Below are 27,220 nucleotides of genomic sequence, written 5' to 3'. Positions count from 1 at the left end.
ACATCCACTTTATTCCTTTGCAGAAGAGGAGAGAATAAGGAAAACAGTTGCTGTTCAGAGTGATCATACATTAACTCTTTGTATAGAAATGTGAATGGCTTAGGCAGACATCTTATTGCAACAAACTTTCAGTTTGCAAAGATAAAATCCATGCTTGAACAAATTAATGAAAGCAAAAGCTGCCAGCAGGTATTACATGCGAAGATACCATCTCTGACTCTTGTTCCTAAATCTCAGATTGCTGGAAGGGTATTCTTTGGGAAGGCTGATTACACGCTTCCCTTTCCTTTCACTCCTGCATAGGCCAGCCACTATCAGCTGTCATCAGACACAGGATACTTCATAGTACAGCCATCCTTAGCCCAACTGTTTCCCAAAGCAAATTTCATTGTCATTTCATAATCTCTATGTCACTATTTCAGTATTACATTCAATCTACCGAAGTCATCAGCCCAAAAGGGTCAATGAAGCATTTCTACACCTCTTCTCAGCCTGGTTACTTAGCTCAGTATAGGTTTCAGCTGAGAATAATCTACATATCCAGGCATTTTCTCCATTCTTTAACACCCTTCCTTTTAAAAAATTAAAATAACTTAAACATCAAGGTACGTTGTGCTATATGTTTAAGGATTAACATTTAAGTATTAATGTTATTTAACTATCATATGGGAGAAAAATAAAAGTAAACGTCTCACAGAAGCATGCAAGTTGTACTAACATTAACAAAGAAGGGAACTATCAACATGACGATAGCCAACTCCAACTGGGGGTTCTCTATAGGATTCAATAAAGCTACCTGTGAAAAGAAAAGGATTAAATTCAGATCATGGCAGCACGTGCTCACAACTGGATTAGTAAGTGCAATTATTTTTGTACTAGCTAACACTATAGAAATAATTCATGTGAACCAAACAAGGACAGCTTTGTATAAAAAGGAAAATATTTAGGACAGCTTATAAATCACCACAGATAAGTAAGCGGGGGTGGCAAGAAACTTATCTCTGTCGTTTTTGTTTATAGAAGTCTGAAGAGATGCATTCAAACCATCTTGGCCATTTTAGAGCTGTATGCTCTCAAGGAACATGTTTTTAAGTTTTATCTTAAGAAAATTCAAAAAGACCAGAGCTTTACAAAATACACAGTAAGGAAAAGATTCAGAGTTCCCAAATTAGTCCAGACCGTATAATAGGAACTAACTGGTTTTAATGCGCTATAGTACTGCACCCCATCACTTTTGAGGATTAAGTTACACATATGCTAAAATAAATATTTATCCAGTCATTAGCAATTGGCTTCACTAATCCACTGCAACTTACTAAAAGCCTACTATTTAGGTTTATCAACAAAACCGCGCAAAGGAAATTTAAAATACTACAGAAAGCAAAACAAAATAGCTTTGAATAAGGGTTAAGAAACTGAGAAAAGGAGAAAACACTAGCTTCAAGAGCACTCAGACAAGTAGATAGAATAAAATTTTATTTGTTGTAATTATATATATATATATATATATATATATATATATATATATATATATATATATATATATTCCTGGCAATGAATGACAGAAAGCCTATTTAACAGTAGACTAATTAAGGTACAGGAACATACTGCTCCCAGAATTAAATGGCATTGACTGTAGTCTGTTATGATGGACAAGTTAACCAAATAAACACTGGAACATTAGAAATCTATGCTTTACGGCTTCCACCTGAAATTCATTTGTAAGATGCTGTAAAAAACACAAACCTCCTTCCATTGAGGTATCAGAAGCACTATAATGATGACGGTTTTCTCAAACGTCATAATCATGATGTACAGAGCACACTGCCCCACCCAGGCACTGCACTGCAGTGGGTCACCTGCAATAAGAAAGAAAGGTTCAGGAGATGCGTATGCTTCATTTTACTTCACAGCAAACATTTCAGAAACGCAGTATTTGAGGAAGGGCAACTATATCCCCTCACAGTGCCTTCCACTATTTCCTTAGTGCTGTTCCTTCCCCTCCCTCAGCCTCACCCCAATTTTCAAAAAGTATCAGTTAGAAACTGAAAATACCCGGACTTCGTCCGATTCAGTGGTGCCTGCTTATGTGCTGTTTTACCTAATCTGATGACAAGTTAGATATAGTTGCGTTATCTTTATTTCTCACAAAACTGTTCTTTTTTCTCCTCTATTACAAAGCATTGAATTTCCTAGAAGGGAAAAACTTAAAACAAGAGTGGCTGAGGAGAAGCATCTTTCCCTTCACTACTACTTTAGATAGAAACATGAGGATTTCTGCCATTCTCCCTAGGCTACCTTAAACATATCTTTTGTCTCTACAAATTTGGCTGCTGTAACTAACCAATCTTAACTGCGGCAACAGGTACAAGCACCGATATGAAAAAATTAATTGAATAAGAAGTTAATTAAGATCACATTTTCATTTCAGTCTTGAAAGGGTTTGAAACTCTGCTGCACCCCATTAGAACGTGGCAGAGTGAAAACCTGAGTGTGCTGTTATCTGCCAACAGAACGAAGACCATCTTAGACAAATATTTGAACAGGAAAACTCTGTAAACTATTAGATTCCATGAAAGCAAGGAGAGAGAAAAAAAAAAAAAGGAAAAGAGAGGAACGGTATGCCTAGCAGCTCTGCAGGGGAGCTTAGAGCAGCACTTCGCTGGAAACGAAAAGGAAGCTTTGGCAGGGGCTGTTAGCTCTTTAGACTTCCCAGCAGCCTTCTGCATCATCTTCAAACGCAGCTTAGAACTCTTCAGCCTGGGGATGAACAATGTGCAATGGAAATTCAGATGCCTTTATGTATTTGTAATGCATAATGGATAGTTGCTACTTCCTTTTCTGGAAGATTTCTGAAAGGCTTTCAGTACTAATACTTGGTAATAGTCTTGAGACTTACTGTTTGCTGCTTAAATGCTACAAAGAAAAACTGATAAATCAGATCGGAGTCCAAGACAAAGGACATTTTCCAAGTAAGTTTTACAATAAGAGCTAATGGATCGACACTCAGTAGTCCAAAAGAAAAACAGTTAAATACTCAAGTTTTATAGTTATGCACTGCAATTTAAGGCTTCTTTTGTGAAAAAAAAATAAATATATATAAGATTTGAAGGCAGAAACATCAGTAATTCATAAGTAAGCAACTGTGATTCTTCTGGGGATGCAAGGCCTGAGTTAAATTTGATAATGAAATTGTATACTCCACATTTTTATTTGCATTCTCTAGTTTTCTTCAGTAAGTAGCAAATATGGAAAAAATGAGATCTCTGGAGACGCTTTCAAACCAAGTTTTTTAAACAATTTTATAAATTATGCAATTGGAGTGAAAAATGTTAATAGCACTGTCACATCCAGGCTGTGTTCCCAAGAATATCTGGGACATTCGTACAATCAAAGATTCAGTGCATAAACTCAAATCAGAACTTTAAAGCTAATGTTGAAACCATTAAGCCCTAATTTCATTTCCAAAGTTTGGGACAGTCTTTTGAATTCTGATTTTATACCTTCCTTGTATAATCTGTGCACTTAGAACATCCTTGCAAATCAAAAGAAAATTTGTTACTGAAAAAAAAACAACACAAAAACAACCCACATTAAGACTGAAACTGAAAAATTTTGAAGCCTCAGCAGTGACAACTGTAGAAACATTTATTTTTTTTAAATGTTGGGCAATGGTAACTAGTCTTATATGAGGGCATCCTAGTTCACATCAGCTACTTCACAGAATCGTGGTTATAGACAGCACTTAAACAAAATATCTGTGATTCCTCTATCCTGTAGCTTGTTTCTGTTCAAATCCCGAGGAACTTTCTTACAAAAATGTCAACTCACAGAACTTCTCCAAGACCAATTTTCAAAGCTTTTATAGCAAGTGCCTATCTACCCTACAGGTAGGCTATAGGTAAACGAGTAAGTTGTTCTGCAAATCACAAGCAAAGAGCTAGAGGGAAAAGATTAATCAAATGCAACTCCTAAGCTTTGCCATCTGAAAAGCACAGCCCAATTTACCTGTCAATACAGTTCATTGTCAGTCAGCAGGGTTTAGTCACCTGTTTTCTTCTCACAGTAGCTAAAGCAGCTACCACACGAAGGGAAGAGGAATGCAGGGAACATTCTTTTTGGTACAGATCACAACTGCTTTTCTCCTATTTACATACTCTACTATATAAACTGATTCTGCACTTCCAGCTGCTGACATAATCAATCTGATAATACAAAACTGGAAATGTGAAGACAAATCTACTAAGTTTAAAAAATCTGACACACGAATGCCCTCAAGGGAGCATCTTGCTAGTTGGTTTGTAAATCAGCATGCAGTGCTGTTTTGCTGTACTAGCAGCGCCTATGTTGATATTTTGGTATCCTTTCTTTCGTTGAGGCATTTACACTTAAAAACTATCCTCCATATAAAGAGAGGCTTTTAAAACCAGCAGGACAACTGCTATTTTTATGACAGCTTCTCAAGTAATGAATCACCAGGGATCAAGTAATAGAGCTAAGACGGGAAATGAGCTCACAGTGAGAATTAACTTGAGACAAATGATTATTTAGGTTCTAGAAACACAAACATCACTCAATCAAAAGAAGAGACTTGCTGTTTTGTGGGCTTTGTTTTTCCACGCTTGCAAACAAACAAAAAACATACTGATCTGCAAGCAAAGGCCTTCCTTTATTACTTCAGATAAAATGGCACAGGTCTCCAAGACATTTCAGTGAGCAGCCACCTCGCCACTCATGTATGCTATACATCCATGTTTACCTCCAAATACGAATCTAAATGCCCTTGAGACCCCACAGAACTGCAGTTTAGTCCTCTCCTTTTACCCCACTTCATTTATTTATTTTTAAGGATCTTACAAAATATAAGATGAGCTTTCTTGTAGCCAAGGTGAAAAGTTTCAGATAAAATGGTAGTAAGTGGGCTTTCATTTCAGAAACAACAGTGGTGCTTAACTGAAGAGGGCAGCAAACAACCCAGTGTGACTTGCCCTTTTTAGACAGTTCCCGATTTCTTGCATGGGATCTAACCTTACTGCACAGCCGTCAGCAATAACTGTCCATTGGTACCTAGTTCTCTTCATGCCAGAAGTTTTTCCCACATAACTAATGAAAACAGATTTACAATACACTTTTTATTAGTCCTTTTGATAGTTTGTTTAAAAAAACCAACACACTAAGGTCAGAGGCAGCACATTAATGAAGATACAAAGAAAGTCACTAACAGAATGATCTGATATTGGAAAGAACAACTAATTAAAGAGGAGTTAGAGAATTTTATACACGACTTTTACACATTTTGGATCTCCTAACTCAAAATGAAAGTGAAGGATCAGTCCCAGCCCACCTCAACATAAGGAACAAATTCAGCTGTGGATCTTAAAAGCTTAGCTAGTGCAGTAACAAATGCCTAACTAAAATAAAAATGGGCTCATTTAGAAGTCAGTAAGAGATGAAAACAATTGCAGGAGAGTCCCCACATCCTCCCATCCACTGAGACTACTTATTTGTGAAAGGAAATTAAAATGGGACAAGAGAGATCTCACAAGAAAAAACAATGCTACGAGACGAAAAAAAAAACTCTAATATTTAACATGATTACGACTACCTACCTATAATGGTAATAGATATAGAATAAATTTTGCTCTGAGTAGAAAGCCAATTTTACATGGGATAAAAGCTATTAAAACATTTCAAATAGTTTCAAGCCAAGTCAAAAATCATAAAAGGGGATTTTGAGCAGCAGGTCTCAAAGCTAAGTCAGAAGGTAAGTTCAGCAATGTCTCGGCCCTTTAACCTTCCCTGAGCATTGGTGCTTAACTAACCCCTTAGAAACCCAAGTCTGGGGACCGATCTGGAGAAACTATTTACTTTTCTACATATGGCAAATTTTCTGACAGTTTAGCTCTCTGCATCAGTTCCCTGAAGAGTGAGATGAGCACCAGTCCAAGGAAAAGAGTGAAAGCATTTGGACAGTGGTACGTGGGAAAAAAGAATATAAACAGTGTTGTGGCAGCATTGATTTAAACAGCTTTAATGGTCATAAACCGTAGCCTAAGACATACATTCATTCAACATTAATTTAACATTAAAAAATGCACTAATGGTAGAGGAAGCTATTTCTCCCAATACATATGCCAGGCATTTATCTATTTTAAATCTGTGACATTAAAAACAAACAGCAATTAACACTATTTGATTTAATTGCAAAATTCCCAACCATTTAAAGTACTTGAATTTAACAAAGCCTTTATTAATTTTTAATTCTGTTAGCCACTTAGGTGTTTTGTTTGGTTGGCTGTTTTTTTTTTTTTTTGTCTTTCTTATACAAAACCAAACAATGGTAATTATGAAACTGCTACAAAAGCTTTTACTTTGTTAGGCAAACATTACTGTTATTATTTTTAAACTACAGTGTGTTTTTTTCTCTGGTAAAGAGCCATAGCTCTCTTGTAAGACAACCCCTCCCTGCATTCTTATTTCAAGGAGCTTCAAGTGCAATTTTTAGTATTTATACAGAACTTCGATTCCCAGCCCGCCAGACTAAATGATCTGAAAATATCAGGTTGAACAGAATTGAATGCTGTGTACATAATACATCAAGTTTTTTTGCATCTGCAAATCCACAGTTTCTGCAGGTCAGCAGACTGCAGTGGCTAACAGAAGACAAAACCCACAACTTCACATGAAAGTAACTTCACATCTGTATTTCTTAGCCTGTAAGAAAGACTTGTGCATTTTTCATCAGATACAAGCCCTGTGTGCAGGAGTTCAAGTGATCCCTACTTGAGGACAAGCACATTCTCTTCGCAAAGATATGTGCTTGTTTACTTTAAAGAGGGCTGGCAGAATGCTCAACCCGTATCTTCAGACAACGGCATGTGGTGCAGTAAAAGCTTTAATAGGAAATGATGTTCCAGCTACCATTTATTTAAAGTGTTTCAGAGTACAGTTATCCTGTTGTTTTTTAACCCCAGATTAGCCAGTACCGTAATTTGTTCAATCACTCCTAACAACAGCAAAATCAAGCAGTTGTTCCAAACCTCACTAAACGCTTAAAGACTTGTTAAACTTTGCAACACAGAATTTGCATGCCAAGATTCAGAGTGCTACTGACGAGTTGAATTCTACAATAGCCATTATAACAACTGTGTAATGACTTAAAGGTCAGTGAACTATTAGCTGAAATATTCCAAAATTCTGTCTTGGAAAGTATTTTAGTGCAACAATAGAAACATTTACCATATTCACCAAAGCGAAGGGACTCCCACTGCTGCCATTCCACAATGCTGCTGACTGCACGTATACCAATGTAGATTAACAGCATCCCTAATGTGGCATCTAACAAGAAGTTGATAAGGTACCTGAAAGGAAAATTGTAAAGAAAACAAGGAGCAAGGGTCCAATTTCCCGAAGTTCCATGTATTTTTACACCACAATTGATAGATCTTCATATATGTTGAAAAGCGACAACAATGAGATTAATCATTTACCCACTTCTGTACCTACACAGTGTAAAATTTAAATAGTTTTGAGAGTCTTAACATTCTGTTTCTGCCCTTAAACTTAACCTTCAACTTATACTTCCATGAACCGTGTGTGTGCATCCTCTGTAAAACTCCAATATTCATTTTATGTCTTTAAATTAAAAACAGATTTCCTTTTTCCCATCGTTCAGTTCATTCTGCATAGAAACACTCTATTTGAATAAAACCAGGGGAATAAAAGGAATAAGAACAAAAAAATAAGTTATCTTAACACCTCACAGAATTTGAAGGAAAAAAAAAAAACACAAAAAAACACAAAACACAATAACAATCTAACAACCCAAAACACTTTCATTCTAATGGGGAAGGCCCCACAAGCACTTTTCTCTTGCTTGAAGGAGCACTCTACTAGAGCTGACAAGGAACAACAGTCACTATCAAAGCCACTATCAAAAACACATTTCAAATTACTTAAGAGTTTAGCAGAAAGTGATTTGCTTTAGCACTTCATATCATATCTAATAAACATCTGAAATTGAATCTAGCATAAGCCTTCCAAAGAAAAAAATAAAGTGTAATGGACACACAACTGCTGCACTATTAATTGTTTCAGAAGGAACTTCTGGGATCTCACCTATACCTCAAGAAACCAGAGATCACCATGGGTTTCAAATTAATTCTTAGGTCCCTTAAACGGTGCAGCTGAACTTCAAAGCATCTTGCAAGTCAGTTTGGTTTGTTTACTACTGCTCCATTTTGGCTGAACAAAACAGCAGCTGAGAAAGAGCCAGCGATGGTTATCCCAGCTGCACGCCACACTGTAAATCCCTGTGACTGAGTGTTATTTGGCAATTCCAAATACTTACGGTAAACTCTAGAGTCCATAGGATCTAGAATCCTATTTTTAGAATCTGTTAAAATAACAAATCAGAGAGCTGGGGGCTCCTGCTAGCTGCAGAGGCAACTCCACGTGGACAAAATAACATCAGAAAGTGGAAAGTAAATACACAGTATGTGCAATCAAAGCAGTAAAGGAGGAGCTGCTTTGATCCTCAAAATCTCGTTTTGCAGCAGCCCAAGAATAAAAATGAATTGAACGTAACTCGCTTCAGCAAAGACGTATCCACAAACTTTCTAAAAATAGTTATTTTCTAACAGTTGTGTCAAATCATAGTTTTAATGAACTTTCAATTTGAGGAACACAGAAACGAAGGTTTAGCGCTCGGCAGAGGAAGCCCAGCACTCAGGAGCCTACAGGAGCCGCTTGAGGCCACCAGGGGCTGCTCTAGGCCCGCGGCAGGCAGGCTTCCAGCCGGCCCGGCAGAAGGGCTGTGCCCACACCCGGGCACCCGGCGCTGCGCCCGGCAGCGCTGCTGGCAGCAGGCGGGCGCCGTCGGTGGCTGAGAGCTCCTGGAGAAAGGCAGGCCCGAGCCAACACTCCCGGTGTGCGGCACGCAGCCACCTGGCACCCCGCACCACCAAACGCCGCTGGCTGCTCTGGCTATTACAAAGTCCTCAACACCAGCCCTGTCTGAGGTGTTTTAACAGACGCTTTATCAGCTTTCACCTTATCCCGTACCTGCCTGACGCAGAGCATTGCATTTCCAAAGTAACGAACGGCAACTTCCAGTCGTGGTTCTTTCCAACCACAATGTTCTCTAAAACTACATTTTCTGGCTTTATTCTGAAAATAACCCCCACGCTACAACACAGGAAAGCACGGAAAGCTATCCGTGTTTGGGTTTGCTGACTCAAATTACTATTATTTAAAGTCACATACAGAAACACTACTTTTACTCAGTAATTTTGACCCACTTGTAACTTTAAGATATATTTTTTCCCCCAAGAAAGGACAAGTGGCTTTGGTTGATATAGCATGCTATTTTTTTCTGCCAACAAGGAGGACCTGCAACCTTATCTGAGAAACTGCCCAACTCCACAGTTATCCTAAGAACAGCAAATGACAGTCGTGCCTTTGTTATGTGTCACATTACATTTGTGTTAAAAGGGGTATATGAAAAAAAAAAAGTTATGTAGACTATATGGAAACATGTAGAAGAGAACACGTTAGCAAACCTTTTATTTTAAAAACTCAGACAATATAAAAAGTTATTTTTAAAATATTTTAATGAAGCATTAAGCTTTGACTTTGAATGCTAACAATACTAAACATGCTTTGGTTAGCTTGCTTAAATATATATATGAAAATGAAATAAAAGCAATTTACACCTGTCAGTTTTTGTAAATTATCAGGAAATTCTTAAAAGAGTAACCAAAAAGATCTTACAATGATACCTGGTATTACTGAAACTCTCATATTTATATCTTAACTTCTACAGTTAGTGTGTTAAAATAAATGCATTTTCCCTACCAAAATGCTTTGTGGTGGGAGGAGAAAGTGTTTTTACTAGCACATTTATAGTATGTGGGAACACAGAGGAAACTAAAGAGAAATAAGGCAAATAAAACATTTAGTCTTATGAAGCAACAAACATTCCTTGAGCTATTTAACTCCTTTGTTCACCAAAGGACATCTGTGAGCAGCTGCCATGGAAGGAATTGCATTTGGTTTTCAGGGGCAAATTACTAGACTTTTAAAAGTAACTTCACAGTTTCTATTACAAGAAATGCGTAGGTTTCTTTGAGCACGAGCCCCATCAATAAGAAACCCAAACAATTGTCATTTGCTTCAGCAGCTCCTCTAAAAAGCCTGACAGGGTCTTAGTCACAGATTCTTCAGGTTTAATACACTACAGTGAAATGCTTACCTACTTAGTCACACTGCTCCAAGTGTAAGATCGCAAAATTAATTTTTGCACTAACTGCCTCGATACCAGGCAAGATTTCCTGCTTTTAACAGAGTGAAAATGATACTGCAGTAGCTGATGCAGTTTTCTGAAGAAAATACAAGCAGGGACAATTTTTGCTTAATATCCCTGAAAGCAACCTGACTTTATATTAAAGCCTTGCTGCAGTGAACAGTGAAGCTGGAGGTCAGCGTACACAACTTTACATTCACTTCCACTGGTTCCTAGTATCTCTTACCTCCTTCAGTAAACAGCCTCATATTACAATGTGCATCCTAAATCCTCATTCAGTAACTGGAGAGGGAGAAGCAACGGTTTACTCTCAGTCTAAAACACCCATACACAGATCAGAAAAAAAACCACAAACAAAACACAACTTTCCTCGGTCCTACCAGACATAAACTAAAAGAGCAGATTTCTGATCCTTGATTAACTAAGCTTAAAACATAGTATTTTGAAAGTGACTGACTTTTTGCATGCAAATTTGTTTCTCTGATATATCTTGCATTAGTGTCCAAGTACAGCAAACTCAACAGAAGAATGTCCATAAAGACCAACTATTCAAAAATTAAACACTCACAGTGAACAAGGGTCTTCTTCTGTAAGGTCTGATAAATAGACGTTTGCAAAGTGGATGAACAACATCCCTATGGCTTGCTTGGAAGTATCTAAAAACCTGTAGAGAGTAAAAAACAGCTTTTATGACGCTCAAAACTGTTCACAACACAGTAGGAACACTGCGAATTTATATTAAAATTCCATCCCAATTATTCATTTTTCTTCAAATGAGAACACCAGAAGGATACCATGCCATGGTATTTAACTTACTTAACCATGTTCCACTTTAAATTCAACCCTTTGCTATTTTTTTTTCTGGAATCATGCTAACAATAAATCAAATCATACCAACTCGAGGCCTTGGCACTGAAAATTTAGAGACAAGAGAGATCCTCCTGGTATCATATGCATTATCCATGAGCTAATCTTCACTAAACCTATCTAAGTCTTTAATAACCTTCTGTAAGCAATGAGTATCTCAGACTCACAAGATATTTCAGTCCTTTTATGTTTATGTATTTTTAGTAAGTTTATGGCAGGGACGGAGGTAAAATTGTCATCACATGCTTGTTGATGAAGCATTTAATAGCTGGTTAATGTTTCCTTTATCTATAGCATTTTTCTAAAACTCCATCATTGGTATTTTTCACCTAACAGCATGAAGTAGCCTCCCTGAATTTTAGATAAAGCACAACAGCTTCAAGACCTCACTGCAAAGGAGTTATCACCCTGAAACCACCATCTCCAAAGCAAAAAACAGATGGGAAGAAAACAGTTTCCTACTTACTGTGAAAATATTTAAAAAAATACCACTTAGGTACAGATTCAACGTTGATTCCAGCCCCTTCCAACTCTTTTATTATTATATACTTATTAACTTCCCATGATGCCTTATTAAATATGTTAAATATAGGAATTGTGTCAAAAGTATTATGTAGGCAAGAGTGTGTTCTTTATACAGACCGGCACTCATTTTGCCTGTTGTTTCCATGTCTAAAAAAAGCACCAAAATAGATCCAAACAATATTATATGCACAAATTCATCTGCGCTCCCTGACAATTTGGTATTAAACTTTATTCTCTCTCATTCATTGCCCAACACTGAGAGCACAATGTTGGAGATGAGGCAGGAAGCCAGAACGTTACTTATCTAATCACTACAACATACTATAAATAACAATACTCAAATCTCAGAACCAGATTCTTGGCTTAAAAATTAAAAGCTACTGCAGTGCTAGCCAGAATTTCAGGCTGAGGTAGACTGTAGTACACAAAGATTTTGTATTTATTTTTCCCCATAAAATAAAGGTCAAGATTAACTATGAAAAGCAGCACTGTATGATGAATTTAATCATCATGAATCAAAGATGAATATAAGCCACTGAAGAAAAAACAAAGCAGTACAGTCTACAACACCTGGAACAAACAACAGCTTAAATTTTACACCAGTCTCTACTTAAACCTAAGACAGGTTATGTTGGCATCACTACAATACAACAACATTTAAAAGATAATAAAAACAAATATACTTTTTATACCACATATTCTTTAATGGCTTATGAAATGATATCTGTTACCGTACCATTTTCTCTATTACAAAAAATAGGAGAGCTACAGAACAAGAACATCTGTTTAAGCTTAGCATCTTGGGGCAGTTTTAGTTTCCGTCCTCAGGAGGAAGTGCAACTTTAAGCTTTACGTCTAAACGCACATCTTCATGAAGGCTCCCGGCAATGTCTAGTAGGAATGAACTAGCGGGGAAATATTCGTAAGAACACAACATTTTGTTAAATCATGTATTTTTGTAACTGTTTTGTTCATCATTTATTCATCACTTTCTTGTCATCGATTTTTTTAAATCATCATCATCACATGCAGACAATCATTCTATCAGCTTCTAAAACACCCAAGAAGCTAAAATGAAGGAGTGAACCATGCAGAAACATACCATATTCTCCAAGGACGTCTTTCATGCTTTGGTTCTCTGAAGCGTTTTACTACAAAAGAAAGAAACAATTGGAGATAATCAGCAATTCGCAAAGCAACAGAAATATAGAGAAATAAAAGCAAATCCTCTTGCAGAAGTGTTACTCTCAATAAATTAGGCCTTATACACCTGTATTTCACTTTATGAAGCTCTAAAGATAGATTTTAAAAGCAACTGTCTCCCTTCTATCACCTACAAATAGTATGTTACCTGACCACCATTTCAATGGCCTTGGCTTTTATGATCACCCAACCAGAAAATTTAATTTCCGATAGTAAAGCAGGTTCAGAGTATTATTAGAAAAAGCAGTTTCTTTCACTTACTGGAGATCAACAGTCAAATAGGAAAGTATTACTTGCCATGTAGGGGCAATCTATAATATCAGAAATAAATCAAAAGAATTGGTAACAGGACAAACATTCTCTGACAAAGTCTATTTATTTTATGGATGACAAATTGGGCTTTTGTGTGCAAACTGAATTCCAAAAGGGAAATTGGACAGATTACTTAATCAGATACTCCCTTCACAGGAAGGTTGATAGTTGTTAGCCTACAAAAAAGACAACCTCAAGGAAAAAGCAGTATTAAAATAGAAGCCAACTACACACAAGGAGATCCCAACCCACATGGATACATTTGACCATCTCCATCTTCTTACCACTGACAACATGAGCGGTTACGTGCCAGGAAGCTCTCTGTGCCCCCACGAAGGAGCAGAAGTCTGGGGGGCTTGGAGGGACCGGGGGCACCACTGGAACAGGGCATCGCAGGATGCCTCATGGGATGTGGGGAAGAGCCCTGGGCCATTTATGGGACTTATTAAGGGTTCTTTAGGGGAGGAGCCAAAGGTGGGGAAAGGGAGTGGTCAAGGTGATTTGTAGAGGAAAAATAGAGGGGTAAGGGATAAAAGCAACCAGCCATACATACAGGGTGGCTGGTCCGTAGCATCGTACCACCTCATCTACACAGCTTGTCCCGTCTTCAGACACTGGCAGACCAACAGTAACGGGGTAATGGAAAACCCTTCCAGGAAGGATGGCTTTTACTGCCCAGAGTCTTTCCATACCACCTCAAGTTCAATGTCACCGATCAGCGCCTTTAACATCAATCTTGAACAATAACCATATATGCTATTATTTTAGAAGCCGTCTCTTAAAAAAAAAAAAAAGTTTTAAGCCTTGGTTCCCCTCCTCCCCTTCAACTTGCAGAGATTCTGCCTTGAAGGCACAAACCACAGCAGGTCAGGCAAAATATCAGTAGGTTTTTTAACAGGTTTCTCTGGGTGTTAGAGATGCATATAAGTTTCAAATGGGATGCTGTATATATTCTAGTTTCTGCGCTGTTACTGCCTCTGACAGCAGAGATAAACTGTGTTTTACCCCCATATAATACGTCCATTAGAAATTAAAAGTGACAAGAGGAAAAGACTGCACGCTACCCCAACAATAAAGTTGTAACAGCAATGTTCGCCAGCAGTTTTCCCTGTGAACAGCATGCCATAAATATAAAACCTCCGTTAAGAAACGAGCACTGCCCAGCTGAGTTCACCAGCTTACTGTTTATGACAAAACCTCCTGGGCCACAACATGGATTATTTTAATTAGTGTCACTTTTGCAAGTGACAAAGAAGCTCCAAAGCAAGACCAAATAAATGGAAGAACTACAAGTTGCAACTTACTGCAGGTTTTGTGCAAGGCACTTTCCTGCAGTCACAGTAGGAATTAAACCGATGAGATGTACAAACTTCGGGGGAAGAACTCCAAGTTCAGGTTTTGTCTATTAGCACTATGAAGAAGTTGTATGAGCTCATGAATTCCTTTCTTTAGATATATATTCACAAAAAGAGATTACTTAAAACCAATTCCACCAACACCTTTCTCTCAGTATTGATAAAATACGAAATGACTTTGGAACCTCTGGATTTCTCCGTCCAATTCTGAAAATATTTCATTTGAGTTAATACTGAACAGGAGAGTTAACTCTGAAAGGCTCCACCGACAACTTCAGGGATGCTTTATACAGCTGATCATACCACAAACTTCCACCCACTCCATTACAAAAATTAAATGAGATGCTGTGTTTAAGTGCTTTACAAGCTGCTACCTGATGAACGTGGGCCTATATATTTGCAAGCCCAGCCGATCTACACAAAACACGCTGTGTTCTCAGCGTGGTTTCTCGCAGCTCCATGCCAGCAAACATCCGGCACCTGGGACATACGAGGGCCCTGGAGGTATTTTTGCACGGCTGGGGGTTCGCTGCCACCCAGAGCATGCTATCGCTCCGGAGAGGCTCAAGGCTCAGGGGAGAGCAACCCGCCTTCCCTGCAGCGAGAGGCATGGCACGTCTTCTGCAGGGAGCTGGGAAAGCAGCTCTTGCCCACCCCGAACCTGTGGCTGCGGCACAGGATATATGCTTCAGTTTGCAGCGTGAGGCTCACGCTACCAAGAATTCACTGTATTTAACATCAATTACCTAATAATGTTCACAACGCCATGCTGAATTATGAAGGAAGAGAGAAGTGCTGCTAACTTATACTTTCAATGCCATAATTTTTCAGGGAAGGCAACAAAAGCACTTCTGCCAACAAGCACGGGGGCAGCCAGATAGGCAACCGACAACGGAGGCACACAAGGCAGAGCACGAGCTGTGCGAAATTCAAGTTCAGTGAATTGTCTTCATGTTTTATGTAGTTTCTAGGGATAACGGAAGGGTTTCTAACAGTTATTTCAACACAGTACATTTTACATTTAGTATTCCAGAAATCCGGAGACGCACAGGGAAGAGTAAAGGCCACATGTATGAACACAGACCAGAGGTGAAGTAAACCTCTCCGTGCTGTCCACAGGGAAAGCAACACTTAGGCCTGCACGTGGAAGTCAGCCTTCCCTTCTCTCCCTTCTTCACCCTAAAAAAAGAAAATCCCCCAAGAAAGACCTTCCTGATGCAAAACAACATCACTATGGAGGTAAGCACTCCAAGTTTCCAGATGGTTTTTCTCATATCAGCACCAAAACCGACCCGACTCAAGTGTTCAAAACGGGTCTGCATACCGCGTTTTACTGAATTTCTTAGACACACATTCTGGCAGCTCACAATAAGACTCTTTCTGATCCAAATAAAGATCTAAGAAGATTTCTGTAGCTCACCAATTTAAAATTCAAATGAATGAAAGCAAGCTAAAGAATATTTGATGTGTTTGACGTTCTCTGAAGCTGCACTGCGATAACCCTGCTCCTCCCACGACAGAGCTGGGAATTCCACCTGTATTCCAGTGCTTCTCAAAACTTCTTCGAGACGAGGTCAAAACCAAAGCACATCACAAAATGTTTCATAAACCTCCTCCTCGTCACTGTCACCAGACCTCAGCAAAGCAACAGCTGAGCCACCCAAAGGGAAGAAAATGGAAAGGGGGAAATTTAGCGAGGATAAGATCACATTTGCACGTCACACATGCAAATCTGCTAGTACGTGTGGGCAGCTACAGCACAGACAGAACCAGCCCTTATGACAGATGCAGCAGGACACCGACACGAGCTGCGACCAGGGAAATTCCAACACGACAGAAGCAGAAAATTTCCATCGAGAACAACTGAACTCTGCAACAAGGTGCCCAGAGGGGTGAAACCCAGGGTTCCCTTCCAGCAGAAGTCAGCCTGGGGGGGGTCTAAAAATCACCTTCCTGTGATATGATGCTTAAGAGCTCCAGGATCTGAGCCACGTACCCAAGGACCAAAGTTCAGCAAGCTAAAAGCCATACACACACGTTTACTGGAATGCACAGAACGTATGAATGAGGAACCTGCTGCAGCTGGATCATGTAAGAAGTCAACCACATATGCAGGCCAGATTTCAATGATTTCAAATTCTGTTTAGGAAGGCTGTCAGAAACCCTGTCCCACTTGTTACCATCAACACTTTGCCAAAGCAGTGGAAACCACGTCTGTTACAAACAAGAAGATGCACACTAATAATTCCTGAAAATCCTGTAAGGATAAATGATTTGCACCATCATGGAATGACAACTATTGCTGAATTTTACATTACCTGTGCTCTTTATCATATGTTTGAACTTACCTCCCTTTCACACAGCTTTTAAGAGGCTTGTAGTTGGAGTTTCACCTGATCCCCTCATTATTTCTTTGGTAGCAGCAAAGAAGGAATAAGAAATTACAGATTTTGCCAGACTAATTTTTTTTAAACTAACCTTGCAAGAAACTACATGTCTAACAAGAATGAGCTAAGCATGCCTTACAAAAGGATAATGAGTCTGTAGGCCACAAACCAGCTTTTGCAACGCTTTTGAGCTCAGCATCTCCCTCCATTCAGTTTAGAAAAAGGAACACAGGTATTTACTTACTTGTTTTAAACAGACGTAATAAATGTGTGACTTTGTTAACACAAAAGACTGAAAGAACAAGTGCTTTTGTCACGCTGCTGAACATTTTTCTAGACAAAAAAGAAACGGCTCCATGTGCTTGGTAATTCACTCTTTGCCCCACTGTAATTCTTCCTTTTCTCCCTGTGCCTCGTTAGCTACAGGTCTGGTGTTCAAACACTGGCCACCCTGCAAGCCTGCCGCTCACGTTTTTGCTCTTTGCCTGGAGCAGTCACTCCTGGACACAGCAGCACCAGCTGCAGCAACTGATTCGGAACCACATCCAGCACTACAGCTGCATCAGAGAAAGACACCAGGAGCTGCTGTTCAATTTCGCCCATGTTAAGGGCTCACATACCATGAAATGCATGAGCTCACCTGCTAAAAGGACTTCTCAGACGTCTGGAAGGCAGAAAGCAGTGTTAGCCACGCCAGCACCCACACCCCTTTTCTGAATTGCACCGAGTCCTTGGCCTCGGTGGCTCTGTAGAGATCCGTGGGCAATTAACACTTGTCTGTTAAAGATGGTGACCCAGGGAAAAATGTTACAGAGGACACAGTAAAGTTTAGCGCCCCAGACAGTCACTGGGGGGCATCGGGGGGCTAAAGACTCAGTGTCCAGGCAGGTGCCCGCACACCTTCTCCCAGTCCAATGGCAGCAGTTAGAGCAAGGTTGTGGCTACAGCTTTTAGGCAGCAAAGACTTTGCCCCGGATAAATGGGTCTGACTGTTAGAACAGAGAACAAGGGGCTTCATTTTATGGTGGAGTTACATGCGCTAGAGCTGAGCATCAGCCAAGCCCAGCTATCTCATGACCAGGGCTCTTTGTCTTGTCATGGATGAAAGAAGAAGAAGGAAAATGATTTGTCAACACTGGGCTTCACGTAACGTACCAAGCAGGCAGCAGTGCTTCCTGGACAAACACAGGAGAACCACAGCTACTGTTTGTTACAGGTACAGTGCTGTCCTTTGACCCCTGCAAAAATGTTTACTTCCCACCTGCTTCCGCACCCAGCGAGCAGCCTCTCTGCGAGTCTTGTCCCTGCATGGGCTTTGTGCCAGCACGACGCGAAGCTGCTCTTCGCAATGGAGTGGAAAAGGAAAGGACAAACCACTATCAGGAAAATAAATAGTACACAAATAAATAAGTGCCAACGGTGCAGCAGCACTAAACATTAAGTCTTGCAAGCTTTAAGAACGCTGAGGTAAGCAGCACCAATGGCTTGGGCAATATTTACCCAAACGTTAAATTGTGAGCCAGTGTTTGGTCTTAGAAAATCGGCAGTCGTTATCTCTGTGTGTAACATACGACTTCGGTCCAGGTGTCCCTGTCTGAAAGGCTCCCGTAAATCAGCTCCCCAGCACTGCCAGACAGAGGCACGTGCTGTTCTGCTTCCTCAGCAGATAGGAGATAGCTGAAGGGAAGCTAATCTAAGCCTCTGGCACTTGGAGTGGCTGTAAGATTGCCTTCAGAAGTTTAATTTTCATACACAGCTCTCTTGAAAACACTTCTGTGCTCTGCACGAGGTGCTAGGAAAACACTACAAGGAACAAGGGGTAGGGTGCTACAGAAAGCCCCGTCCCACCGTGCGATACGCACACCTCAGGAGAACTGGAAAGTACAGTCTGCCATCGCCAAGGGGACATTTTCCCCCATTACAAATAAGAACCATTTGGGAAACATGAATTATTTAATGCAAAACAAATAGAACCAATCCATATTAATGTGCACTAAGCAGCGATTTACGATTCACGGCACCATTTTCACCTACAACACTCACGGATCACTCAATAATAGATGAAGCTTTCCCGACATTATTCGTATGACAACAGATATCAATGAACTTTCAGTTATTCACAGCACTTATTTTAAATCAGCTCCTGGGAACCGACAGAGCCGCCAAAGCACAGCAACAAACTCACCCCGTCATTCATTAAAATATTAAGCTCTTATGCCAGCAGCTGGAACAGTCTTAAAAGTAGAAACCAAGCCCAAAACATAAATTCAGACATTTCCAAAAAGCACGTAGAACGGTTTCTCTTTGTAGAAAACGAAAAACACTGCAAAAATACTTAATCAAGGAGGCCAAAGGTGGATTTATACTTTATATTTAAAGTCCATTTAAATTCTAAGCAGCTTTGCTAACCAAATTTATTCTACTAGGCTGATGAAATAATCGAAGCATTGAATTGCAAAAGCAAGGCGCATTTCATATAGCACCAACCACTTAAAAATAATAATAAAAAACTTCAAAAAGATACACAGCCCACTTTCACGTGTTCTTTTCACGCAAACAAGTATCATGAAGGGAGCGTCAGTGGCCAATCATGTAGATTCCTTTGATATAATGTATCTACCAATTGGGTCTTTATTGAATCAAGATGAAAACATGCAATAGTTTCCACTTGCATGAGCATTATTCTTAATGACACAGCTTCATACCTCTTAACATTTGTGCAAATTTAATAAAAGCTTCACAGCACTAAAAGCTAATGCCAGCACTATGAAACCTATTGCTATAAGAAAACTCAAGTTTTTAACATCAAATTGAGGTTTCGTTTGTTTTCTTATTTGAAGGCTCTCTAGACTATTTCATCTTCTAGCATTACAATCACCTTCCAAAGAGAGCACTGAAATTCCATGCACATAAACTAAAATATGCTGGTAGTCTCACCGTCAGCCTCAAGATAAGAAACATTTCCTGAAATGATAATTTATGACAGTTGATAGCTGGTATTTTCCAGTATGAATAACTAAGGGTGATTACTCTAAAACAAATTAAAATTTCAGAGCACACCGTCTTCAAAAATGATTAGAGACAGAAGACACGTGTTGTAAACTGTGAATAGTTGTTTGTAATTTTAGAGTCGTTTTTGTTCCATGGAAAAATATCTATTTCTGACAAAGGGAGAAAACAACCAGACTAGAACAACAAAAAGCGAGCAAAGGCTGTTTTTGCACAGATGCAAGGTGAGTCGCTGGCCCGTCTGCCTTGTGTCTGCCAAAGGTTGATGGAATCAACCCTACAGAACAGCTTTTGGTCACATTTTGAGCATTCGAGCCCAGGACAGCGGTTTCTTAAGTTTTACCAGGAACCAGAGGACAGTTGGTTCTACAGAACCCACCGCTGCCTTTGAAACCCTTCACAACTCAGGAACTCCTCTCCGACGTTCACCTCTCTTTAGAGATCTGTTTAGCGCATCGCCATCCTCAACGTTCATCACGTATGGCAAAACAAGAACAGAAACACAAAGCACGAGGCTGTGTGATGTGTAACTCGGGACTGGTGGTGGAAGAACAGGCCATGGGTATCCTGAGCAACTTGAATTATTCCCGTTCAAAGCCTAATGCGTCATCCCTCTACCACCTGCAGAGCAGCCTCACGCAAGCTGCTGGCTGCAGGTAAGCACTGACACGCTGAGGTCTGCGGGGTACACGGCGTGCTGGGGTCAAGAAGTCTTGGAGTGGTAACAAGCTACATGTGGTGCCGTGAGAAAGCAGACTTGGTTTTTCATTTCATCAGCACCACCCACAAGATAAGTGTTAGATACCTGTTATGTCTGCAAACCTCATTAACCATGAAATTAACATCACAGCAGAGTGCAGAAATGCACACTGTATTTGTGCAAATCAGCTCCTTACAAATTCAATTATAAAACATTAGTCAAGAACAAAAATTCATTAGGCAGTTTACAGTTAAACAACAGGCTAGCTAAGTTCAGAAGTTACTTCTGATTAAACACAGCTTCTCAGTTTCTGGATAATTTATCATTTTAATAATTTCCAAATGTCAACATAATGTACCCTTTTTTCTAAACATTTCATGATGTGAATGACATGCATAATTATACTTAGAACAATCTTATTATCTGGAGTATAATTATATCCAGCAATCAGCTGAGTAATAAGAACAGCGTAATACATTCTGAGCCCACAGGATAAACGGGCAGCAGACAACTCTTAATGAAAAGTACAACTTACTTCACCATTACAGATTATTTGTTGACAAAAATAATTGTCCTTTTTCTTTACATATAAATATATATATATATATTGACATGGCATTTCCAGAAGACTCGCTGCATTTAGTGACACTAAATATATATGACCTGACACTATCACACTACCAGGACATTAAGCCACCCAATAAATTCCTCTTATAATCTATACCCCGCAAAGAATGAGACGTCCCGCAAAAAAAATACGTAAAACTCAAGGTAATGTGGTTTAAGCAGAACTAAACATTATGAAAAGGTTTCTGCTATGGTCAGTAAATGCAGAGATGCATACCTAACTATGCTACAAAGCAAGATTGTTGGTCTTCAGTTTCCAAAAATCAGAAACAATCCCAAAAGTGTTACTCCCAGATTCATTTCAGTGTTGTTTTTTTTTTTGCTTCCCTAAAAAAGAATCAACTGAACAGCTCCCAACCGTATTATTACTTGCTTTTGTACAATATGATGCTTCTCAGCAAGATTTTTTTTTCCTGCAGAGCTTGCAGTGGTCAGAACTACATCTTTTGTATGCTAAATACTACAATATTAGCACAGTAAAAAAAAGCAATTCACTTAACTAATTTTTACCTATGTGGCTGCCTTTTTTTTTCCTGTTTTGGATCCTAATGCACCCCCCATTTTTGTCTCAGACGTGGATGAGGATGCCCCAGAAAGGACTGGTGCTTTATTTAAAGCAAACAACCAAGCACCTAACACAGCAGAACCTTCGATCAGTTTAGGGAACCCCATACTTCACAGGACGTACAGGAGCAGCAGGACCTCACGGGGCTCTCCTGGGTCCTGCAGCCACAAGCAGCCAGCGCCCTGGGGGAGCTGCAGGGCTGCCCTGGTTCCACCCCGGGTCCTGCCCGCGGCTTTCCAGGCAAGAGCACCGCTCTGGCTCGCCAGGCTCTGCCTCCTTACCTGCCAAACCAGTCCACAATAACCAAATCGCTTTCCTTCGCTGCTGGGTGCCCAGCACAACTCTCATCTCTAAGTCACTTTTGCATCTCCTTTGCCGATAATATAACAGCGCCGAGGTGCTGCTCCGAGGCGTTCTTCCCTCCGCCACGGTCCTTCACACCCCTTTTGGGCCCCAACGCAGGCGATCCCCAAGCCCACGACCTGCATGCGTCTGGCGACTCGCCCAGCACCTGCACCTGTGCAGAGCTGTGCGGACGAGGACGATGTGCGTCCTGCAAAGCACGATCCAGCACGGCTCGTGCAACGCTGCTCACATCTTCATACAGATGAGGTGTGCTGTTTGTGATTTGAAACTCGTGTGTGGGATGAGCTCTACAACCAGTCGTGCCAGGAGCGTTTGCCCTGAAAATGATATGCTTTAGTTATTTCATAATTAACAGTTTTCTTCAGGCCAAATTTTTTTTGGAAGGTCACTGGAGTTACTTTGTCGTCCTTCTCAAGTCCCTGCTCCCTGGAACATTTACACCTGTAATAATACTCCCTTACCCTGATGAAAATATGAAATAATTCCTTTGAAAATTTTATTTTTGCTAGAGCATTTCAAATTCTACCATACTATCTAACAATGTAGCTTACAATATGAAGCAGCAGTCATTCTCCTGGCAGGCTTATCAGGTGGGAAAACCTTGCTGTAAAGTAAACGGACATAAGGATGCAGCTTTTAAAGGTGCTTCCTTTAGGGCACTGTAAACAAAGAGGGCAAGGAACAAAGTAGAGGAAAACCTTTATAGAAGATACCGTATGTAAGCCGTGGCCCTCAACAGCAAACCCAACCTCTCGCTTATTCCCAGCACCTATACTCAAGCACTTCACTTTGGAAGTGCTTTCAGCAGCTTTTACCTTCTCGGTGTGGGTACAGACACAAACTGTAAGAAAGCCATAAAAGATTAATAGCCCCACACGCTTTGGTCTCCTTCTCAGCATATTAATGCTTTCCTACAGGCAGACACAAACCTTTTACCTGCAGAGCACCACAGGTCTCCTCTATTTCAGTAATTTGTCAATACAACTTATATCTAATTTCTCAGCCATTCCTACACAGCCCGACACAAACTCATCCACGCTCCGGCGCGGTAAGGGTCTGCTGATAAACGCACACATTCAGGACGAAATACTAGACAAAGCTTGTGACAGACGGGATAAAGGGATTGGCAACACATTTTTCCCCACATCTTTTTGCAGCTTTGGCTAATAGTAACTGTATTCTTTACAATTATGTCACCGATGTGTGGGATGACTGTGCTCCCACCACGTTCATCACTAAAAGCTTGACCAGAGAATGCTCAGAAGGTACTTGGGATTACTGACAGAATACCCTGTGGTATAAAAAAGTATTTAAAACTAGCTTTGTGCCATCAGTAATAAAAACCCTAACTATAGCACCAAAAAAAATAAAAGCTAGGAACCAAACGTGACATTTTAAATCAATATCCCCATGAAATAAGAGATGAGCACGGTAATGGCAAACTTCGAAAAATGTCTCATCTTTGGCTGGCTGACGTGCAGCACAAACATCCATCTCCTACGGCAGCGGAAACCCATTACGACTTCCTGCTACCAAGTGGCTTGGCTTAAACAAACCAGGCTGGAAAACCAATGCATACTTAGGCATGAGAGCAAAATTAAGAAACAGGCTTCAAAAACCAGGCTAACAGACGTGAGAACTAGCAGACAGAATCCAAAAGGGCTACCATTCCAAGCAGATTTGGAGAAGAAAAAAAAAAGTTTTTAAATCAGCGTGTTCCCTTTTTTAGCAAGTTAGAGCCTGCAGCTAGGAGAGAAGCCGCAGAAGTCACCTAACCTGACTTCAGTGCGACTTTGGGCGAACCACAACATCTGCAGCGCCTGGGTGAAATCGTCCCAGGGTGCCTCCAGCTTCCCAGCAGAGAGCTGAACCCAGAGCAGGTAAAATTAATCCACACACCAGCGGGCTCTGACAGCACCAGGTATATCCCCTCATGACTTGGACATCAGAGGAGAAGCTTACTCCTCTGGTTTATGGATGATGAGAAAGGAAGGAAGGGAAGGAGAGGGGATGGAGAGGTGTGAAATTAGCGCGATTTTGATTAAGTTGTGTGTTTCTTAGGCCTCAAACAACTTAATGTGGTAAGAACAAATGCAAGTTATTCTTAGGCTGAAGGAGTTAGGGAATAAGCCCAGGACAGCTGATAACTAGCCAAGCTGTTTACTACAAGGCAAAACTCTGGGGATTACAAGTTGTATATTTGAACGTGGAGGAAATGGAGTAACAGCTCCCAAGTACTTAAGAGGCTACTGCAAAGTAAAAAGGTAAACTGTTTTTCACGCCCTGTGCGACAGAACAAGGAGGTGTGAGCTACAAAGGAAAGAAAACCTCGGATTTAGTTTCAAACGCTCGTTTCACCAGCTCAAAGCACAAGATTCTCTGTCCCTGCCACAACTTTCCTGCCTGTGCCCCTCCAGCAGCGAAGGGATGTACCAGGGAGGCTGCTGATGGGACTGCACGCCCCAGCTGTCAGAGGCACCGCACCTCCAGCACGCTGAACAACTTGACACAGAACGAACAGCGCGCTCAGCCCTTGGAAGACAAAGTTCAACTGATGCCACTGGAGGGGGAGGTGACAGCGTAACTTCATGGCAACCGGACAGGCAGACACACGGGAAGGTACCAAGCTGGAGCATCAGATCTTAAACAGCTTTGCTTTAAGGATAGTTCTTCACTTATTCGTAGACGAACACCTAGTAATGAGGCACAAAAAGGCCCTCCTCTTGCAGTTAGTTACTATGACCAGAAAAAACAATAATTCCTTATTCAACTGAATGCAAGCACAGTAGGAGCCATCAAGAAAAGGGCAAGCCTGGGTCACCCTCTGATTTACCCACTTAAGAAAAATTCTTACTGTTTACATGTCAAATCAAATATTTTTCAAAGGAAAACAGCCAGTGTGCATAAAAAACAGTTTTACAATACACCTGTGTTGATGTTACTCTCATTGCTTTCCCCAGCAGAGGATTCTGCACTAGTAATGGCATCCAAAGCGTCAGAACAGCTCCTTCTGATGCTTCCTTTCAAAATAAATAAATAAAGTGACTTGCCCCTTCCAGTTAAATTTAAGTACCAGGCAGTCCCATGTCTTCAGTTCCCTGGCGTTTTACAGAGGGAAGCTCCATACAGAGGCTTAACACTGAATGGGAGCTGATCTCCAACCTGACAGCTGTGCCGCGTCTCAGGCAGCCCCTGCCAACAGCCGCTCGCTTCTTCCTCAGTGCCCTTCACTCTGTTGTACCGAACAGCCAGAGGAAATACTTGAGCCTAAGAACAACCGCATCGCTCTGTTTGTTTTCCTCACTGTACCGGTTGCGTGATCCAGCTCCAGGGGCTGTGTCATCCCTTCTGCCACACCAGCCTGGGAGAGCAACAGCTACGGAGGTGCCGAGGTGACCGCAGAGGAGACGTCGCGGTCTCCCGCTCCTTCTCAGCCGTGAGTTCCTGCTTCTCTCTCACATGAGATCTAACATGTGGAGCACAAAGAAGCCCTACTCGGTTTGCTGATGCAACTTTGAAAGATTTTGGAAGAGCATGCCAGATGCTGCTTGCAGTATGACAAAAAGGATGGAAACAGGCAAAACTAGAAGACTGAACAGAACCAGCCCTTCCAGCGCAACACAGCACCTAACTGGGAGACCACTGCTCTCTTACCAGTGCAACTGGTCTGCGTGGCAGGGTCAACTTCTCCTTCTGCTACAGCACAGGCCCAATGTCAAGTGGAAAACAATGTGGCTGTCAACACTGGGACAAACAAACCTCTCCTTCTGCTTTCCTGTACACAGAACAATTTGCTACTTTTTTGCTGTAATCTCCTTCGGAAACAGATCACTTTTCTTACCAGTACCGGGTTGGGGACTGGCTACCTTCCTTCCACTCCCCTCTCCCACAATTACAAGCACTTCACTGATGATCTCCTTCTAATAGCTCATGGTTCAAAAATATTTAAGCAGAATGAAGTTAGGAAGTGCTGCTGACAACTAGGCTTTTATACTCCCTGCCTGTAGTGTGTATTCGCTTTTCCTTATATTCAGAGTCCGCAGGCATACTCGAAACGTATAAAGATTTAAGTGGAAACATCTCCAGAAAAAAAAAAATAGTCTCGATGCAGAGCATCAGTAGCGCATCACCTTTTGATACAAACAGCCAGTTCTCACGGATTCACATCCTGCTAACTCTAACACCAACAGCACACGCACGTGTTGAATGTGTCATCTTCCTAAGGTGCCTTTTTGGTGGGAAGCCGCTCGGACTCCCCGGTATGAGGACGCCCCGGCTGACCGAATGCTTTACCGGTGACTACGCTGCCGCTCAGCGCCGTGACGATGCCTGCTGTGTGCACAGCTCTTCAGGCACAACGCGATCGTTACCCGTCAACGAAACGCGAAGCGCGCCGCAAACTTCTGACTTAACCCCCAGAGCACGATGGCACGATGGTGGAAGGCAGCGGCACAACCCCAACGCAAACAGCACCCCGGCCTTTCCGCCGAGCTGCCGAACGCTCGCACCCGCCGTTCCCCTTCGCCTCCCGGTTCTGTCAGCAGCGTGGCGGCGGCCGCGCAGCGGCACCGGCCTTGTCCCCCCGCCCCGGGCTGACAGGAGGCCGGGCACGGCCCCCGGGCCTCTCCCCGCCGCTCCCCCTGTGAAGGCCCGGCCGGGGCCCCGCGGCCCGTCCCGCCCTGCCCCGTCCCGGCCCGTCCCGGCCGCCACTCACGCATGAGGGTGCTGAAGGCCACGACGCCCAGGAGCCCCTGCAGGAAGATGCCGAAGCTGTCCATGAGGGCCCCGTTCTCGCAGCCGCGCTCGCCCGACCCCGCCGCTGCCCCGCCGCCGGGCCGCGGGGTGCTCTCGGTGGGGCCGAGGCTGCCGTTGGGCGGCGGCGCCCCCATGGCGAGGCCCGGCCAGCGCCCGCCTCAGCGGCGCATGGCGGCGGCGGCAGTGTCGGTGTCGCGCCCGGCGACCGAGGCCGGGCCCCCGCCCCGCTTCCTGCGGCCCGCGGCC

The 27,220-nt window shown here is 41.6% G+C and overlaps 1 protein-coding gene across 1 annotated transcript in view; it reads right to left on the bottom strand.

Moving 5' to 3' along the window:
* The window catches only part of LOC308200532 (musculoskeletal embryonic nuclear protein 1), a 40,159-nt gene extending 12,949 nt beyond the window's left edge, over nucleotides 1-27,210 (bottom strand). The window contains exons 1-6 of the mRNA XM_080606424.1: nucleotides 26,934-27,210; nucleotides 12,798-12,846; nucleotides 10,872-10,967; nucleotides 7,240-7,361; nucleotides 1,747-1,859; nucleotides 719-796 (exon numbers count right to left, since the gene is read on the bottom strand). Coding sequence (XP_080462550.1) covers nucleotides 719-796; nucleotides 1,747-1,859; nucleotides 7,240-7,361; nucleotides 10,872-10,967; nucleotides 12,798-12,846; nucleotides 26,934-27,108 — 633 coding nt within the window. The 5' untranslated portion in view covers nucleotides 27,109-27,210. The remainder of the gene's footprint in view (nucleotides 1-718; nucleotides 797-1,746; nucleotides 1,860-7,239; nucleotides 7,362-10,871; nucleotides 10,968-12,797; nucleotides 12,847-26,933) is intronic.
* Nucleotides 27,211-27,220: the final 10 nt, after the last annotated feature.

This window comes from Anser brachyrhynchus (assembly GCF_964034855.1).
Source record: "Anser brachyrhynchus genome assembly, chromosome: 10".
Taxonomy (NCBI): Eukaryota; Metazoa; Chordata; class Aves; order Anseriformes; family Anatidae; genus Anser; species Anser brachyrhynchus.
This window is presented reverse-complemented; position numbering and strand designations above follow the sequence as displayed.